The sequence below is a fragment of the Octopus bimaculoides genome, chromosome 1 (assembly GCF_046866305.1).
Source record: "Octopus bimaculoides isolate indiv1 chromosome 1, ASM4686630v1, whole genome shotgun sequence".
Taxonomy (NCBI): domain Eukaryota; kingdom Metazoa; phylum Mollusca; class Cephalopoda; order Octopoda; family Octopodidae; genus Octopus; species Octopus bimaculoides.
Window position 1 is genome coordinate 157105536 of NC_142928.1, and position 21494 is coordinate 157127029.

The following is a 21494-nucleotide window of genomic DNA, read 5'->3' on the forward strand; positions in this document are numbered from 1 at the left end:
ACAACATGAATATCTTAGCATACAGTGATTTTTCAAAAATAATTAGTGGTTATATTCCATCTCAAAAATTTAAGTTGCTCACTTCAAAGAAAACTATCCTTGACAAATCTATCGAAAAAGTAAATAAGATAAAAAAAAAAATTTTTTTAAACTAATGATCTGAAACTAAAGACTTGTAAAGAAACTTCAACTGTTTTAGTGAGCTTTCTTAACACAAAAAGAGAGCATCTCCAGGGGGGAAATATACACCCATTATCAACAGAAGACTCAAAAGCTACTATAAAAGTAAATAGCATTTCTTTGGAAAAAAAAGAAAAAAAAAGAAAAAGGTGGGGTGAAATCGCTTATTGACTTCCTATACATTGACAATCCATGTTTAGAGCGAAAGAAAGAAAACGAGAAAGTAAACAAGATATAGCCTTTGACATAAGCAAAGAATTGAGTAAGCTGTTCATGTGTTTGGCTGTGACGACAAACAAAAACGGAAAACATAGTTTATTGTATACATAAAGCAGCTAAATTCTAGAAGTATCGAATTAAATCGAAACGAATTAAGTGCAATACAGCCAATTTTTGTTTTTTTTTAAAGAATTCATTTTGGATCAATTTAAGTTGAGAAATAAGTCCCAAAAATTAGCTTCACGTGGGTTAAGGGGTTAATTTTTATGTCGCTGAATTAAATATAAGTCTTGGATGTGAAAGGCAAGGACCTATCATGAAGTAGAGATGGATCATAGAGCAAATCAATCATAGGTAAAATATAAAACCATTATATATATATATATAATGGAGAGAGAGAGAGAGAGAGATGAACCATATTTGCATGCCTTATGCCAGCTCAGGAATATAAATATACACATACAGTCAAAAGATTTTCTATCTCTAAAGGTATGCAAATAAAATGGTTCACCTATTAACTGGTTAAGTTACGCTTTTAATAAAACTTGTGGTTTCATTTCGAAATAACGAAAATATGGTGGGGTTGAGACAAATTCAGGCTCGTCTTCAAATAAATATCTATTAACTACAATGTAAAAGTCATTACGACATTCGCATCTAAGTTAAAAGTCAATGACATCAGAGTTATTTTCCATTAAAAAAAAAAATCGAAACCTGTGTTTCAGAACATATCTAATTTTTGCCACACAAAATGAAGAGAATTTCTTCATGTTGTAAATGTAAATAGGATCGTCTTGTTTGCATCCGTCTATGAGTAGCGACATTAAACAATGTGAAACTATGTCATTTACATGAGAAAGAAACAACGATATTGGAAAGCAAGCATTAAGAATCTAGACTTCTTTTCCACAACAGCAAATATCAACAATAAGCAGTTCGCCTATGTGACTACATGAAAAAATGTGACACAGCAGCGAGCGAGAGACAGAGTGAGAGAGAGAGAGATAAAGTAAGAATGATTTCAAGTTTATATAGCAACTATATGATCTAGTAAGTGTAAATTACCATTAATTTGGACTAGCTCTACTACACTAGCTCCCTATCTCAACATAGTCGTGTTTAGTTGATGGAATTGAGAGAAATAACAGCTTACTTTACAACCATAAATAACTGTTCTCCACAGTTGGCTCTGCCATTACTATAAACATACACATAAATGTGCATATGTATACACGTACATACGCGATCTTTTTATAACTCGACTGTCTGAGACAGGTTGGCCTACATTTACTGTCGGGGTCCACTGATCCGAATATGCTTAAGCTGTTTCAATTCACTACACACAACATATTCTCCCAGAAACGTGATATTATATGGACGATTTATTTCAGTCTGAAATTATTAAATACGCCGATCCTACCCTATTAAACTTAACTTTAATCGAAATAAAGAAATACTTCTGGGAAAACGGTAAATATTTTGTTCGCTGAATGAAAAATAGGAAGGAATATATTAAATATCTCGTAACTGCTTAAAAGAAACTTTGAAGAATATCCTTTATTACCGTTCACATTTTCACATTCAGGTGTAGCAATTTATTGGGGTGTTATTAATATGGAAATGGAAATTGGCAGAGAATAGTGAAGCCAGTAGAATGAACGTGAAGCCGCAAATATCCAATAATTACCAGGCCGAAGACCTAATTCTAGCAAAAGAAGAGGGCGGATGGATGGATGGATGGATATATATATATATATATATATATATATACATACATACATACATATAAACAGCGGCTAAGAGTTAAAAGATATTAGTCCTTAGATTAAAAAAGGGAATTCCATAAACATCTATAAAAGTTCAGCGAGATATCACACTAGATCGACGCAATGGATCGTGCATGTAGTATCAGTTATGTGTTATCTCTGAATAATATATAGCAAACACACATCTCTAGAAATAATACAGAGGCAGACAACACAAAGATGTTTACTTTTACAAGTAATATTGGGTTAGCAGAACACACGTGCCGAGAACACTTTATTTTGAAATGGTTTAAATAGAAGATGAGATGATGGCGGCTACGAGGTAGTCGACCCGACAATGCAATGTACACACATACATTTCATAACTGAATAAACAGAATTCGGATAGGATTATGCTATTAAGATGTGATAAACGTCATAAAATTTTATTATTATTAATAGTTACTAATTATAACTGCTTATAAACATTATATTCCACGTGTTTTACTGAGGCAACATTGAATGTAGGGGTAAGCTGTGATATATGTTATTATACTCCAATATCACACCACTTAACTTTGAAGCTTTATATATATAAAAAAAACTCACTGGTGAAAAGATATCAAAGGCATACATTCAGGAGGGAGAAAAAAACAATTGCTTACCTATGTCTGAAGTATCCATCTGGTCGAGAAATCGAAGCTAAGGGGAGGGGATTAAGGACTGGACAACATACATTCACATAAACAGTAAAATAGAGAGGTCAGTGTAGGAATAATAGAGTGAAGATAGAGTAAGACATAAATAGAGAGAGAGAGAGAGAGAGAGAGAGATAAAGGAAGACAAATAAAAGAAACGCGAGAGAGCAGTAAAAGTGAAATAAAAAGCGATATATATTAGTAAAAGCCTAAACTAAAACATACATAATTATATATACTGTTGTGAAAAAAAATACTATTTTATCCAACACAACCGCTTTAATTTTACCATGTTCTCTCAGTGTCTAGTTGTAGTGGTGGTATCAGTAACGTTTCCAATGGAAGTAGCAACTACACAAGTGAGCAGGCAGCGGCCATGATAATGTGCAGGAGCACCGTCAACTTTCGTCAAAATACGGAGCTTTCAAATCTACGGATGATCAGACATGAACAAAAATTCGCAACTAACATCAAGGAAACAAATATTTTGAAAATAATAATTGCATTAAATAATTAGATAGAAAAAAAAAATCCAAGTTAAATGTTATGATTTTTTTTTTGTAAGCTTGCATTAAATTTTTTTTTAAAAGTTACATAACTTACCAGGGTTTCTATAGTGTCCAAATGGTAAATGAGCCATTTAGTTTTTCCTAACGGCGATGTTCATATAGGAAGATGATCTAGAGAAATTTATAGTACTATAAGTCATCCGTCAACAAGATAAGCATGCCGTAAGGCTATCATAAGAAGCAGTTGGTCTCTAGGAAACGCGGTAAAAAGTGTTGGGTGAAGAGTTCAAGGTTTGGGGAAGGTTGATGTATTAAAAAAAAAAAAAAAGCCACAATGATTGAGAGTCAATACTTCATAGCATATAACTTGATAATTCAAGTATTTCTCAAAAATCGCTGAGTATCACTTACTCCTCATGAGATCAACGGAAATTTTAAAAAATATTAAAAGTCTGATTTGTTTAAAAATGTTTTTTTTTTTCTTTCAATTATTAATTTTATATATATACAAATATATATATACAAAATAAAGTACTCTAAACAATTTAATACACGTGAATATTAGCAACTCTTCTACAAGTGGCTTCAGTAATCACGGACGAAAGGTGAATAGTCAATGTAATTTCCACCATTATCTCTGTAAGAAGATTATAAACTCCTCAGAATAGTTCTAATAACTTTTTTTTTTCAAGCATGTGTAGATTGATGAAAACAAAAAGAGTTTGAATGGATTTTTTTGTTTTTCATAAGTAGTTTGTTTCCAATAAAAAAATAAAAACTTAATCAATAGTTGCTTCTCTGTTCCTCATTAATAAGTTGTTAGATGATGAACTAAGTAATCAAGGTCGTATGTAACAGAACCATAGAAACAGAAGCAGTGTTTTACCACCTACTTGATGCGGCCATTCAGCAATAATGAGAAAACCTTAAGTAAACCACAGCTTGTCTCTTATTACTGACGAAAGCACTCTTCCTAACCCTCCTCCACTGACCCCCTCCCTCTCACTTGCGTGCCCTCTCTCCTCCCTCTGTCTCTGTCTCTCTCACTTGCGTGCCCGCTCTCACTCTCTCCTTCCCTCTCTTTCTCTTTCTCTCTCTCTCTTCATAGCTCCACTTCCTCTAAATTTTCGTTCTACTTTTCTGCTTATTTTTATTTAAATTTGTTTCCTTTTTCTTTCATCTCTACTTTTCAGTTTCTTTACTCTTTCGCTCTAATTCATTTTTTTTCTTCCCTCTTTATCTCTAACTTTCTTTCGTAGCTCAAACTCGCCTCTCTTTTAAAAAAAAGTATCTTCTTTTTTATTAAAACTAATTGTTTTTCTCTTTCAAATTTCATCTTCACATCTATCTCTCTCTTTAATAACATTCTATCCATTTTGTTCGCCAACTATCCCAATCCTAATCACTATCCACCTCTCTATTCAAATTCTAAGTTTTCTTGTCCGTCACTCTCCCTCTTCCTCTAAATACTTTATTTCTATTTTAGTAATAATTTTTTTCTCTCAGATAAAATAACTTTCCGCTCTATTACCTCTCTCTAGTACTAATTTTTTTTAATTACTTACAAAAAAATAAAGAGAAAATAATAATTCCCTTCCTCCTGTGGCTGCCACCTTTTTTCAGCACTTTTCGTCTCCATTATAGACTTTACTGCATCTAAGTCATACTTTATTTCTGTTTTCTTTCTTTTTTTCTTTCCGTTCCTGTTTACTTACCTACCTTTACAACAGATAAATGTACCTTCCCTATCTACCTACCTACTTACCTCACACTGCTCTCTGTGTCCCTTCTCTTTTCCTCCCCCACCTCTGAATCACTATTTTTTTAATGTTAGAATTATATACTTTAAACTGAATGGTTTTTAACTAATCCGAAAACCGTATTTATCATAATTATCGAAACTACCATCATCATCACACTCTTGGCATTTATACAACGCCAGACTAGTGACTAAGGGTTCGGTGATAGTTTCTAAGGGAATCGAGACTGCTCGCCGGTTTCGGTTCTACAGTGCAAGCACTATATTTATATGTCTCTATCGATATTCCCCCATGGTATAACGTATGAACTTCATTGTATATATTTATGTTCCCTATTATCAGACATCAAAGCATACTCACACACACACATACACACGCGCGCGCACATATCAACAGGTTTGGAATTTCTCCCCTCCCCCCCCCCCCTTTTTTTAAAAGTATTTAATTTGAAGCTAAATTTACAAAATGTCCTAATTACTTGCAATACTTGGCAAGCAGAAAACTGCATATTAGTTTTTGATTCCCAAGTGAAATGGTAATATAATACAGCCTACCTCTATGATAACTCCAGTGCCTTTGAGAAAAGTAATTTTAAACGTCATCACCATTTAATAATTTTCTTCCCTTATAACACGATGTCTTAGTGCTTGTGAAAGAAAATCATTTCAGCCTTGTTAACTGTTACAATGATAGTTTTGATAAAGTTTCTATATATTAACAGGAAAATAATATTCCATTGAATCTATTCTGTTACAGTTGGTAGCTTATCAACATAATGACGAGTGAATGACTAAATTTATCTTATCAAGACTTTAATTCAGAATGCAAAGGAACAAGAAAATATAATATTGGAGAGCATTTTGCCTGACCGTCGATTATCATCTACTTCAGCACCCAACTAATTTTGATAATGGGGGGAAATATTGTAAGTTTTGTGGATCAAAAGAGTTATATCCCATCAAATGGGAGACTGAAACCCATAAAATAGGGAGTTCACTTACTACAAGGAGTGTTAATTCTAATGTTTTGGCCTTTATCCTTCATCTCAGACAAAAAAGGCAAGAATGGCCCTTTCTTATTGATTAATTGTTGTTGACACAGACCAACAACAGTTTCCTTGAATCAGCAGAGTAGCAAGGGTTCTCAGTGTATGGTGACAAAGACAGTTTAGGCACCTTCACTTTAATTAACAGTCATAATAGACCAGATGAAATTTTGTACCTCTTCATTCCTACAATTGTACTCTCTCCTTTCCCCACCCTCTTGCTGCACTTGTGCTGCACGTCTGGATTTATCCCTTCAAAACAAGTTCATAAACCAGTGTCAACTGTTTGTTGCATGTTATTTCATTTCTCGAAATAAATACATTTATAAATGTTATAACTTCCCACTTCCTGTTCTTTTAATATAGAATTTTTGAACTTAGCAAAAAGGAACTGGTATGATGAAACTGTTATTCTTTTATAAGATTCATCATCAGTCTCATGACATCTTTTAAAAAAATAAAAATAGTTATCATAGAATTTTTGAAATAAACATTGTAACTACAAGAAGCAGAATTATTTTGCAGTTGAGTACATAATAGACTTGGGAAAGAATGGGTGCAAGTGTATCCCCTAAAATTATGCGGGAAGTAGTGGGAGGCAACGAAAGCACTTTGAACATCCTGAGTTGGACCTGGATTTGCACCCGCTAAGCAAATTTTGTTCCTGCCCTTATGGCTGAGTATCAGGTTAAATTGTTCTACAACATTTGAAAGCAATTATATGACTTAGTATCCAAAGGTTAAAAGCATCTATCCATCAGAAAAGATGGCCTGACAGAGGGAAAGCATTTTACAATCGATAGTAAATAAAAGGACTCTCCACCACTTTTGACTAGTAGTACCTCAGTTGTTTGATCAACTGAACTACCTGCTCATTGTATTAATATGTAACTGGCTGAGTATTCCACAGACACATGCACCCTTAATGCCATCTTTGGATAGAATGAGTATAACAAGACTGTCTTTTAATTATGGATACAGTGCATTCTACCCAGTCTAACCCAAATGTCTTGGGTTGACCTGTGGCTATGGAAGAAGCATTATCGTAAGTTTACATGCTGTGAGATCAAACCAAAAGCATCAAGATTGCAATATAAGCTTCTAAACCACTCAACTACACCTGCACCAAAATTATATATTATTTCAAAATAACATGATGATCACAGAATATTATCAGATATAATGACATATAGTCCTGTACAATGTCTATTGGAAGGTCTGAATTTGTATCAGTATTTTAACCTGTTAATCACTGTCACTACTGGTTGAGTATCTCTTATTTTTTGATGATTTAACCCTTTTTCTCATATTCATGATTGTCATTTTTACATTAATATTTTACTTGATTCAGTCATTAGACTATGGCCATATTTGGGTACTGCCATGAAGAATTATTTTCTAGTTGAGTGAATTGCTCCCCACAAGTTCTTATTTTTTCTTTAAGCCTGCTACTTATTCTATTGGTCTCTTTTGCTCAACCAATAAGTAACGGAAATGCGAACATACCAATACTGGTTGTCAAGCAGTGGTGTGGAACAAACACAAACACAAACACACACACATCATCATCATCATCATCATTTAATGTCCACTTTCCAGGTTCACATGGGTTACATGGTCAAACTGGAAGTGGTAAGCCGGAGAGCTGCACCAAGTTTTGGTTTGATTTGGCATGGTTTCTATGGCCAGATTCCCTTCCTAATACCAACCACTCCAAGAGTGTAATATAAATATATATAATGAACTTTTTTTAGTTTCTGTCAACCAAATTCCACTCAAAAGGCTTTGGTCAGCCTGAGGCTATAGTAGAAGACATTTGCTTGAGGTGTCATGCAGCGGGACTGAACTTGGGACCATGTGGTTGGGAGGCAAACTTCTCATCACACAACCGTGACTCTGCCTATCTATCCATGTATTTTAATGAATTTTAAAATAACCATGAATTTGGATGGATTTTGTAAAAAGAGTAACTTTTTTTAGTAAGCTGATATTTGAACGATAACAAAAGGCTCTCCAGAAGATTTCAATTAAAAGACTGATCTCAAGTCACTGAGCCATATGAAAGAGATGCCTAAGAACTGAGATATTTGGTGCATTGCTGTGCTCTAAAATACTTGCCTGCCACAGCAGAATTGATACTGATGCTGGTGCCATATAAAAAGCACTCATGTTGGTTCCACGTTCAAAGCACTGGTGCTGGTGCCACGTAAAAAGCATCCAGTACATTCTGTAGTGTGGCTGGAAGGATATCCAGCTGTAGAAATCATGCCGAACTGACAATATAGCTTGGTGCAACCAACTATGGTCAAACTGTCCAACATATGCCAACATGGAACACAGATGTTAAATAATGATGATGATGAGGAGGAGGATGATGATAATGATGATGAGAATGATGATGAAGATGATGATGATGATGATGAATGATTATGATAAATTCCACTCACAAGATATTTGTTAATTTGAGACTATGGTAGAAGATCTTTGCTCAAATCACTGCACAGTGAGTTCAACCCCCAGATCCATGTGACTAACAGGTGAACTTCTTAACCACGCAATCATTATTGTACCACCTCTTTTCAACTTATTGGAAATTTTAGTGATTTCATCAATATATTTGATCATAAAGTCATAGGTTTAAATCCTGGTGCAAGACATGCCTTTTGTTTTAGGGAAAAGTATTTTACTTTAAATTCTTCCAGTTTACTCAGCAAAAATGGTTAAGACTGAGAGAATGCTCAGTTAGCCTGACGTTAGCATAGAAGTGTTAATAAGTTAGTGCTGCAACTAAAAACTTTCTGACATGAAGAGAGATACATCAAACAGTGGACTTACAATGTTCTATCTTTATCCTCTATTTTAAAAGTTACATTTTGACATAAATGAGAGTGCAATTCAAAACACTGTTTTACAATAATAGATGCACACACGCACAAACACATACACACACACACACATACACACACACATTAAACATTTATTCAAAACTGAGTCACTAATTGCTGTTTCTCATTCTTGTTCCTCAAGCAATTTACATCAGAATGAACTCATATTTATGTATCATCGTCATCATGATCATCACTGGGAGGGTTCTGAGAGTAGAATCCTGAGACACTTCCAGAAGTAACAGTATTCAGATATTCCAGCTGAATTCCTAAACATAGCCTACTGAGAAGATGGATATCATCCAACCATTTTGTTCTTAGTCTACTCCTGAGTGTCATCAGTAGATGACCACCAACACACTCTGAATGGATTCACTACCAAGTGCTGTAAGGCAGGGATGAGAATTAGTGTTGTGAAGACTGGTACATTGGTCCTTTCCTAATGCACTCTGCATATTAGGGAAACATCATTTCCAAGAGTCAAAAACCAGAATACGAAACAGATAAAAGGTGCTCTTCAAATGAACTCCTTAGATCACTGATGTGTTTTATACCGAGTTACAGATACTGCCTCATCACTCTCACTGTCAGAAATATTGTGAACAAGTGATTGGCCAGTTGGAAACCTGTTGCCAATGACAATATTCTTTTATTCTTTTACTTGTTTTGGTCATTAGACTGCAGCCATGCTAGAGCAAAGCCTTGAGGAATTTTAGTCAAATGAATCAACCCCAGTACTTCTTTTTAAGCCTGGTACTTACTCAATTGGTCTCTTTTGCTGAACCATTAAGTAACAGGGACATAAACACACCAACATCGATTGTCAAGGCACTGATGGGGGACAAACACAAACACACACACCCAAATATGTATGTATATGTATATATATATATATATATATATATATATATATATATATATATATATATATATCGCACACACACACACACACACACAAATATATATATATATAATTTAATATACACAATACATATTTTTATATTTTTATGTGCTACTAATAGTTTCATATGTTGGGAAATACCTAGAATATATTCATCAGGCACAAACCACATATCATAACCATATGATGGGCTTCTTTCATCTTTCATCTCACAAGGCTATATTAGATGACATTTGCCCAAGGTACCATACAGTGGGGCCAAACAGAGAACCATGTGATCAGGAAGCAAACTTCTTACCACACAGTCATACCTATGCTTACTATATTGTTCACCAATTGTGACAGCGTTATCATCACTGAGATGAACTTACTTGGATCTACATGAGCCTGATTCTCTACACATCTCTATCTTCCAAAGTATGTAACATTTCCTCTTGGTGACATCCAGTATCATCTGTTAACTGATTGACATATGTCTTCATATGGCAATTAATGCAATAACAACAATGGCAAGGCATTCCAACTAGGGTGTCACTAACTAGTTCTCCTTACTTCTTTAGCCATGTCTCTCAAAAGTGGACTCTTCGTTCTTTAATGGTGCTTGATACTTTAGGTAGCTTAATGTATAATTTTTCTTTGGCAGAGTGTTCTTTCCAGGATATATTCAAAATGGTATGAAGCATGCACATGTAGATACTGTCCAAGATAGTTTCAATTGCAATACAGAATAAATAAATAAAGTGCAAGATTCAAATAACCATGATTACAGGAATGCTTTTAGTATCACAATCTGATACTAAAGAATGTTAGTTGATAGGGGAGAAATGATAAACACAAATTAAATAGAATTAGAAATAAGAGATGCAATGTGTTCATTTTCTATTTTTGCTTCCTAATAACAATTTCTGCTATTGAAAGGTTAGTCATTAATTTACTTCATAGAACACCAACATTTCCAATCTAATTAATTACTAGCCTACAAATTGTGACTATTGTGATATACAAACAAGACAAAATTCACAACAATAAAGAGATCAAATTTCTTGCTAAGATTTCAAATAGCATATGTATCATTTTAATTTATTAATAATTGATAATACTGCAAAGCACTCAGTAGATTCTAGGTTGTGAATAGTTGCTGCTTTTGAGATGAAGTTGTGGTATGCTAATTTTCTCTCATCAGCAATGTCTATGTGTGAGAGAGAGAGAGAGAGAGAGAGAGAGAGAGAGAGAGAGAGAGAGAGAGAGAGAGAGGGAGAGAGAGAGAGAGAGAGGGAGAGAGAGAGAAATGGGAGCTAGCCGGAAGGGGGCGGGGGGGGGGGGGGGGAGGCAATCTTAGTTAAATGAAATATTGTTGATAAAAAGGAGAGCACTTGGAAATTCCTACCTATGCCAATAAAACCTGTATTTGTTTAACTGGTTACTTCAGATACATCTGTGAGATTCCCCTCTGCCTTCTTCCTTATTCACTGGTATTTATTCTCTCTTTCTCCTTACCACCATCATATGGAATATTTAAATCATGTTGTGAAACAAAGTCAGTACTTTCCCTTACATTTCTACCATGAATGTCTATTCAATGTTAGTTTAAAAATAGTCACAGACCAAGTTTATTGGGGCTTCTTGCTATTCATGAATAATCCGCATGCATAATATGGAAGCTGAGAAGGAGTAGGTAGGAATTCCATACATGCATACATACGTATACATGTGTGTGTGTGTGTTTACATTTACAGTGAAAGAGGAAAATTAGGAAAAACTTCCATTATTTTGTCTTATAGAAATCTTCCTGTATATTTGTTGTCTATCATTTGCACCAATTACACAATGTAGATTTACGCAATATATACTTATCCATACAGCAAAGTTATTTCAATGATGCTGTTGTGATTGTATGGCTCCTTTCTACTGCCATGAACCTCAATCCTGACCATGTTCACCTTCAGTAATTTTGAATGAATCTAAACTTCAATGAAGTTTCATACACTTGATTTACCCCTTTTGCAATTCTTTGATTCTTGATGAGAAAATGGTTGTCTTATATCAGTAGACATTACACCACTACTTCTGAATTACTTAAGTTAAGTTCAAAGTTTGGGATGAAGTGAAAAGAGCCGGGAACATAGTGTTAATAGATTATCACCTGTACACTAAATTCTTTGCTTATCTTATGTCAATTATGACTTTAATTTTACTAACCTCATACATTGCAAGTAAAGTACTGACTTGTAGTTGTTAATTTTTTTCTTTCTCCCTTTTTTCTTTTTTGCTCACTTCATTTATAATGTGGAACCTTGTTGAAAGCTACTAGATAGTCACATACTAGATAGAAATGTTTTTCTTTGGGAAAGAAATTCTCTTGTTAAATATAGCATTATTAGGTTGTGAGCTGGTAGAATCATTAGTGAATTGAACAAAATGCTTTGCAACATTTCTGCAGGCTCTTTAATTTTAAATTAAAATTCCACTAACATTGACTCTGCCTCTCATCCTTTTGAGATTGATAAAATAAGTACCAGTTGAACACTGGGCTTAACCCTTTAACCCTTTTGACACCAACCCACCTGAAACTGTTCCTTGTTCAATGGTATAAATGTCCTGTTTTAAAATAATCTAAATTAAAACCTGCCATCAAAATTTCATGTTAATTTGTTTCAGACACCATCTTAATAATGGTAAAGTTATTTTACTAAATTCTTTATCATTTTCAAAACTATCTGAAAGAAAGGCAGTGTATTTCAACAGAATTATGGTAACAAAAGGGTTAAAACTGCTGGCCTTGTACCGAAATTTGAGACCTTTATTAGCTCTACATTTTCATACAAGTTTTAATTGCACTTACCCAGCCCAACAAACAAGATTGTTGGAGTGAGGACATTTAGTTTTGGTCCTCATTATTCTGAGTCCAATTCTAGCCAAGATTGACTTTACTTCTCCCTATCACCATCATTCTCTGCACTCCTGAGGATTGATAAAATATGCATCAATCACATGCTGTGAACAATAATATCATTAGTTCAAAAAATTTTCAATGAGTCAATCACTGGCTCACTGCATTTCCTATAGAGAGAGTGTCCATGTAATGTGAGCAAAACAAATACCACAAGGTATTTTGTTTAAAAGCACCAGGATTGATATGATCAACAGCAGGCTAAAGTCATTTGCATATGGTAGCCCAGCTGGCTGTTCAGTAATAGGCAGTTGCCAAACAACATAAACCCACAGGGGTCTAAAGGCACATGTACTCATGTGCAAAAACAAAACAACTCTAAGCAGCATGTTATTTCCTAACTTGAGGTACTATTTTAAGTTCATTTATCTCCCCTATCATATATATATTGTCTTATATATTGCCTGATGGTCTTGTTACACTAGAAATCAGAGATAGAATTGTTATTGGTAGGCACAGGCATTGCTGTATGGTTAAGAAGCTTGCTTCCTAACCATGTGGTTTCAGGTTTGGCCCCTCTTTGCTGCACCTTGTGTCTTCTACCAGACTGTCTAAAACCATGTGAGTGGATTTGGTCGATGGAAACTGAAGAAACCTATCATATAAATGTGTGTGTATGTGAGAGAGAGAGAGAGAGAGAGAGAGAGAAAGAGAGAGTGTGTGTGTGTCTTTGTGTATTGACATTGCATCATTATAAAGTACTGGGGCTGGTGCCACATAAAAAGCACCACTACTTATGCTATGTAAAAAGCAGTTATACAGGTGCCATGTAAAATGCACTGGTTCTGGTGCCTCATAAAAAACACAGGTGATGGTGCCACATAAAAAGCACCCAGTACACTTTGTAAAGTGGTTGACATTAGGAAGACCATAAAGCTGTTGAAATCAAGCCAAAAATAGACTATGGAACCTGGTGCAACCCCATGGCCTTGCCAGCTCCTTTCAATTCTTCCAACTCATGCCAGCATGGAAAATGGACATGTGATGATGATGATGATGAGGAGGAGGAGGAGGAGGAGGATGAGGAGGGTGATGATGATGACTGCATGATAGTAGTAAACAAGTATCAGTGTGCTACAAGTTGTTAGTTTCCAACCTTCCATGAAAATATTTTCAGCTCAAGGGAAATATTACCTTCATTGGAAGCAGGTGAAGGCTGGCCACAGGAAGGGCATCCAGCCATAGAAAATCTGCTTTGATAAATTCCATCTGACCCATGCAAGAATGGAAAAGTGAATGCTAAAATGCTGCTACCATCACCATGGCCACTGCTGCTGCTGCTGCTCTCACTGCTATCAGCTTCACTGACAGCAGCAGTGATGACAACACTGACGAAGATCATGATGGAAGTGTGGAAAAGCAGACTGATATCATTTTGACTATTTCTTAACATTCTGATACACTGGCACAAAGTGACACTATACAATATACAAGATACCTTAATCTCTCTTGGCATGGTACATTAGTAAACTTCTTTTCATTTCTAACTAGATAAATCCGCTGTTTAACTTTCTACTTAGCCTCCAGGATATATTCTCTGTTATTTATTTCTTCTGTTTCTTTTAAGCCCATCACTTATCTCTTATAATATCTTTCTGGCAATATTTGACCACCACGATGACAGCTTCTTGATAAATAAGTTTCTAGTTCTGTTAACCTTTTGGCTGTCCAAAGCTTTTTCATCAGTTTGTCCTAAACATCTATGCTTATTTTCAAACTAGTAGTCAGCCCTGGTTTCATATGCTCTGAGTAATATAGAGATTTCTTTTCATAAGAACCAAGTTATTTTAGTGGTTGAAATTAATTGGCAATGTGTATCATAAGTGATGTATAAATATCAGGGAAATATGTCAGGCAAAGGGATAAGAATGTCAAATTATATAAAAGTACTCTATGCTTAGCTCTCTGTTCAAATAATCATTTGCTACAATGCTACATTTTGGAGTCCAATCATTTATTTTATTATTGTTTTATATTACACTTAGAGAACAATAGTGTTATTGGTTATAGACTTCCTGATGACCAATAACTGGTTCACTGCATTTCCAATGGTGAGAATGACACTTGAATATCTATGCGGAACAAATACCAGCATATATATATTTTTTTTTTTTTAGATTTGAAAGCACCAGTTTGTCAGTTTCCTTGTTGATATACATTGATGTAAAATACATATACACATAAACATGTGCACACATTCTCTCTCTCTCTCTCTCTCTCTCTCTCTCTCTCTCTCTCTCTCTCTCTCTCTTTCTCTCTCTCTCACACACACACACATACACACACAATTTTCATAAGGCATTGGCTAACCTGAGGCTGCAGCAGAAGCAGGTCCGTGCATTCAGTATACAAAATCTTTCACTTCTACTCTAACTCTTCTATTTTTAATGGGACTAATCATGTATTTCTTATATCAAGGGCTTCAAATTTTGGCACATGGCCAGCAATTTTAAAGGAGTGGGTAAGTTGATTACATTGACCCCAGTGTTCAACTGGTACTTATTTTTATTTACTCTGAAAGGATGAAAAGTAAAGTTGACCTTGGTGGAATCTGAAGCCAGAACATAAAGAGTCAGAGAAAAAATGCTGCTAAGCATTTTGTCCCACTGACTAATGATCCTACCAGTTTTTTGCCTTATTATATTTCTTATATTAATAGAAAACACACAACACACATGACCATTGTGAACCATTAAGTTTCATCATGATTAGAACACCCCTAACCTCTTAAAATTTGAACTGAAAGCTTATAGATATGCTTGTTGTGGCTTTTTATGTTATTCTTTTATTCTTTTATTTGTTTCAGTCATTTGACTGTGGCCATGCTGGAGCACCACCTTTAGTTGAATAAATCACCCCTAGGACTTATTCTTTGTAAGCCGAACCACTAAGTTAAGGGGACATAAATACACCATCGGTTGTCAAGTGAAGGTGGGGGACAAACACACACACACACACACACACATATATATATATATATACACAATGGGCTTCTTTCAGTTTCCATGTACCATATCCACTCACAAGGCTTTGGTCGGTTCGAGGCTATAGTAGAAGACACTTGCCCAAGGTGCCATGCAGTGGGACTGAACCCGGAACCATGTGGCTGGTAAGCAAGCTACTTACCACACAGCCACTCCTGCACTTATATATTTTTAAAGAATTTATAAATGATGACGCATAAGACAAAACTTGTAAAGTTAATAAAAAGAAGCTGTTATTAAAAGGCTTAAAAGTATATAAAAGAAATAAATTATAAAAAAGATTATAAAATCATAAAATTATCTTTCATAAAAAAAAATCAGGCACATTGTTGTTTATCAGTTAAAACAAAAAGGTTGAACTCTTAAATCAAATTAGATGATCGTTTTAAAAGAAATAAAGTCAACTTGATACACAACTCTTCCTTTTTGAGATTAAAGCATTGTTTGAATATAAAACTGCAATGAATGTAGCATAAAAGATTATATTGAATAAAATAAAAATTATATTGGAAAGAATTGAAAAGTTCATCCCTACATAATTCTTGAAGAAACATTTTATCTACACAAGAGGAGTTAAATCCAAAATTCAAAATTTACTAACATCATGTTCTTAGAAACAGAACTACTTCTCCTGCATTTGCCTTCATAGTTGTTAAATCCTGAATTGATTATTTTCAAATTAGAATATGTGAAAGTGGAAATTTAAATGCATTAGATTACATGTTACATTTAGTTGTAGTCAAGAATTAGTCTGAATTGGTACATTTTTATCATCACCATTTTGGCATCCGCTTTTCCATGCTTGCATGCATTGGACAGAGTTTATTGAGATAGGTTTCCTATGGTGGGATGCCTATCCTGTTGCCAACCCTCATCTGTTTCCGAGCAAGGTAATATTTCCACATGGCCAGACATGCACTTGCACAATTTGGAAACAAATGACACTGCTTGTATGACAGTGACGATCATTTACAACTACCACATGATGTCAAGACAAGGAGGTACAAACACACACACACTTGCATGCACGCACGCACACACACACACACACACACATGTACCAGGCTTCTCTCAGTTTCCATCTTTCTGCTTTCCAAATCCATTTACAAGGCTTTGGTTGGCCTGGGTTTATAGCAGAAAACACTTCTCCAAGGTTCCACACAATGGAATTGAAACCAGAACCATGTGGTTGGGACACTACCATAAGCAGAAAACATATATTTAAGGTACTGCACAATGGAATGAAACTTGGACCCACATAACCATATCTGTGCTTTTGTTTGTCTTATTCCTGGTTTAAAAAAAAAATTAACCAACTGGTAGCTAACTAATTGGTTGGTTGTTATTGTGAACTTTACATTGCTCATAGTCAATGCCTTGACATTCATACTAATACAGGGTTTCATTTGTCTCTCTCTCTCTCTCTTACCATTTGTTCTGATGTAGTGAAGTTCTTTAAACATACCAGTGTATCTGTATTGTTAACCTGCTATCATTACAATATCTCTAGTCTATTGTCTTTTATGTAGATTTTTTTTACTAGGATCTTATAAACAAAAATAGGGTTATAATTCTATTGTTATATTATTGTAATTATGATCTAAGGCATTCTAACCATGACCATCTCATCCTTTTTTATTTGTGTTATTTGTCCTTTATTAAAGATGATATGATGGTTGTTTTGCAGTTATTTCCAGCAGGTGAGCACCCACATACAGGCTTCCTTGGAGAAATTTAAGTGGCTATCATGTTTCCAATTAATAATTCAGTATCATAATTCAATCACTATGACTACATCAGTTAAACTTGCAACCAATTTTTGCGTTGATTTGCCAAATTTCTACATGGACATCTGGTTAAGAAATCGTCTTCAGAGCTATGAGATTACAGGTTCAATTGCAGTGCACAGCTCTTTGGGAAAATGTCTTTTAACATAGCATTGAGTTAACCAAAGCTTGGTAAGTAAAACTTGGCAGATAATAATTTAGTAGAAGCTTGGAAAGTGGACCATTTCTGTTTTAGGGTGGAAGACTTAATTTGCCACCCAGTTTAACACATGGCTCATGTGTGCTTTTAATGAGGCCCTTCCTGTTGGAATTATTAAGGTGAGATCTTCTTTATGAATATAACATTCTCCTATCCTTCCATCTGTTTTGAAGTCCCTAGAAATAAAAATGAGTACTGCCTTTCTTCCTATGATTAAGCTCTTACAAAAAATCTCAATTCAAATCTAGAAGAACTTGCTTGCTCTCCTTCTTCATGATTTATTTAACTTCTACAATCTTCTACCTTATCTTTTGCCCAGGTTAAGCTGTTAAACATTTTGCCAAGAAGATTTCTTGATGATGTTGAAAGAATATTCACAACTGACACCTACTTAGAAGCCTTGTTAATGTAGTTGATACTATTTGAGGTATCATTCTGTGCAGCATATTTAATTTGGTGTTGTTGCTATGGTTGAATATCCTATAATGTTCATTTGTTGCTGCATCTAAATTCAAAATGTTGTTACCAAATAAAATCGTCATTATTATATATTGCTGTTGGAGTTTATTGTTGATGTTAGACCCTTATCAGCTTCAATATAGCAAGCCTGAAGTCAAAGCACTGTAGCAATGACCAACCTACTTTTAAGGATATGTAAGGCTAAGAATATTATGTAAAATATTCTTGTCTTGTTTAATATAACAGAGTCTAATTTTAAGGATATTTTGTGGCTATTTTTAGCATTCTGAGTCATTATATAGAGACTCCCTCACTGGTCTGAGCTCCATTAGTTTTATTTGGAAGCATTTTCTCCAGATGAGTTATTTTCAGACTGTTATACATTGCAGCTAGGACTTCTGGTTCTTTGCCAAAATGATATCTACTGACTTTGTAGAATCCTCACTTTTTTCTGTTATAACTGCAAGCATAAAGATTCTACATTTGCTGCCTGATTTTTCCAAATTCCATGCTGCATACGCAACAAATCGCTTTCCAAAGTTGAACTGTTTTGTCAATGCAAGTATATAGTGATCAAGCATGAAAATTATCAAATTGCTCCAACACAACAAAGCAAACATGTTTAACAGTGAGTGTACTTTCCATAGTCCTTTAATAGCACATTCTAGACTTAGCTCCCATCCTTGTTAATCTCTTCAGTTTTTCTCACATTACAAGAAACTATCCTAATCTATGTAAGCTCAAATGATGTGTCCAATTCCAAAGAAGAGCAACTCCTCTGACCCTGTCCAATAACTACCCTATTACTACTCATTTCCTATAGCTCAAAAACAAAAGAAAGGGTCATAAACAACTGCCTCTATCACTTTCAGTCTTCCTCTCTCTTGTCAGTGAATACAAATATGGTTCCAAAAAGCTGTCTTATACCCACACCAATGCTAGCTTACTCTTGAGAATTTTGGGGAAAAGCAGTAGTTTTGCTTCTCATGTGATCAGGTGTTTCCTGTCAAAATAGAGTGCTGGTAACATCTAAGGAACAAAGCTACTGTACACAAACATCGAAATATATATCCAAAAGAAGGTCATTCCACTGATTGAGAAGGATGCAACTACTGATCTACAAACACCCTGCTCTTCTCCCCATTTCTTCTGTTGCTACTACAATATCTTGTGTTCCTCTGAAGTAGCAAGCTGTACATCACCTCTAACCAAATTCATTTCATACACCTACTTATACTAAGCCCACCTAAATCTATTTGATACACTTACTTCTACTACCTAAACTCATTTGATAAACCTACCACTAACAATTTAATCTATGAGGCCAATAAGAGAACCTCTACATGGTCATTTGATCTGTGAGAAATAGCAGCTAAATCTCCCTTAAATGGGGAAGACGTTTGGATCACATGATATCGGGTTCTCTGCACATAGGAAAAAATGGAGTGGGTCATAGATGGAATGTCTGTAACAGAGCTCACCAGAGGATAACCTATTTTACCAAGGCTAACTTGCAACTTAAGAAATACAACTTCCATCAAAAAGCCACATGACACACCAGCAATTCCTCCCATGTTCCACCCTGCAGACCAGTGTTTCTTAACCTTCCCTTAAATAAATTACATGTCTCAAGGAACCCCTGCACAAAAAAAAAATTATATACCATATCTTTCTCATATATTTTTCATTGTAGTTTACATGGTAAATATCATAAATCTTAGGCCAACAGGTTTTGGGGGTCTGGCGATACTCTCTCTCTCTCTCTCTCTCTCTCTCTCTCTCTCTATATATATATATATATATATACATCATCATCATCATTGTTTAACGTCCGCTTTCCATGCTAGCATGGGTTGGACGATTTGACTGAAGACTGGCGAACTGGATGGCTGCACCAGGCTCCAACCTGATCTGGCAGAGTTTCTACAGTTGGATGCCTTTCCTAACGCCAACCACTCTGAAAGTGTAGTGGGTGCTTTTATGTGCCACCGGCACAAGGGCCAGTCAGGCGGTACTGGCAATGGCCACACTCGAATGTTTTCTAACATGCCACACATATATATATATAATCATATAAATATTGTAATATTACAATATTACAATAACCAGTAATATGCTGTGCATGAATAGTAATATTATGATCATGAAATTAGCATTAGCTTATCTCACACTTTCTCACTGAACCCTAGGGTTCAGAGGAACCCTGGTAGAGAAACGCTGCTATAGACACTACACAAAAAACTGTCCACTCATTCTTTCTCATAGTTGCAGCCTTCCTTGAAAATGTTTTGTCTCAAAGTATCAACCTACAGAAGTTCAGACTGAATATCAACTGCATCAATCCCAACAGTCTGGGATTGTTTACTAAAATTATAGGTGTTACTGTTTACCTCCTCTGGATAATTAACAGAACAAAACATGTGGAATTATATCCTGTTTGAATATAAATTAAGACATTGAGAACAGAGATGGTTAGGGTGAGAGAAACAAGAGAAAGGTGCCAAGTAGACAGTAGCTGTATGGTAGGCCAAACGTGCCAACATACTTTGTGGGAACCAAATGTGAGATGAATGTGGCAGATACCATGACCTTTCAAAGGTTAGCTGAGTTATGAAAGCAATCATCATCATTATCGTCATCATCATTATTGTCCACTTTTCTATGCTTGCATAGATCAAACAGAATTTGTTGAGATGGATTTTCTTTAGATGGAGGCCCTTCTTGTTGCCAACTCTCACTTGTTTCCAAACAAGGTAATATTCCTCATGACCAGACGTTTTTATGTAAGATTGGAAATGAAGCACACCACTTGCATTGCATGATGGTGACATTCATTTACAACTATCATGTGAAGGTAAGGAGAGAATCACACACACACAAGGCAGCCTTTGTCTTTTTCTATCCAAAAGGGATTTTCAACCCAATGTTAATATTTATAGCTTTATGTGATGTGCTTCAAGAACCATTGTTCCAAAAATGATATATGTGTGTGTGTGTGTATATTCTTTTCTACTCAAGGCACAAGGCCAGAAATTTTTGGGGAGGGAGCCAGTCAATTAGATTGATCCTAATACACAACTGGTACTTAATTTATTGACGGTTCTATAATTAAGAGATGAGGAATTATGTACATTATTTACATTTGATGGATATTTGTCCTCATCTTGTTTGTT

At 35.1% G+C, this 21494-nt stretch overlaps 1 protein-coding gene across 45 annotated transcripts in view; it reads right to left on the reverse strand.

The window, feature by feature from the left end:
• LOC106868437 (retinoic acid receptor RXR) overlaps positions 1–21494 on the reverse strand; it is a 584509-nt gene that overhangs the window by 110900 nt on the left and 452115 nt on the right. For 4 of the 45 annotated variants that reach the window (XM_089361189.1, XM_089361092.1, XM_089361139.1 and 1 more), the window contains exon 1: positions 3068–3158. The exons of 23 other annotated variants lie outside the window; for them this stretch is intronic. Coding sequence is in view for 8 of the 22 variants with exons in the window: in XM_089360928.1 (XP_089217054.1) it covers positions 3446–3482 (37 nt within the window). In the remaining 14 variants the exon portion in view is untranslated. Of the gene's footprint in view, positions 1–1464; positions 1710–2809; positions 2921–3067; positions 3229–3445; positions 4421–21494 lie in introns of those variants that run through there. 18 more of the 45 variants (XM_089361161.1, XM_089361042.1, XM_052971829.2 and 15 more) reach the window with 11 other exon arrangements.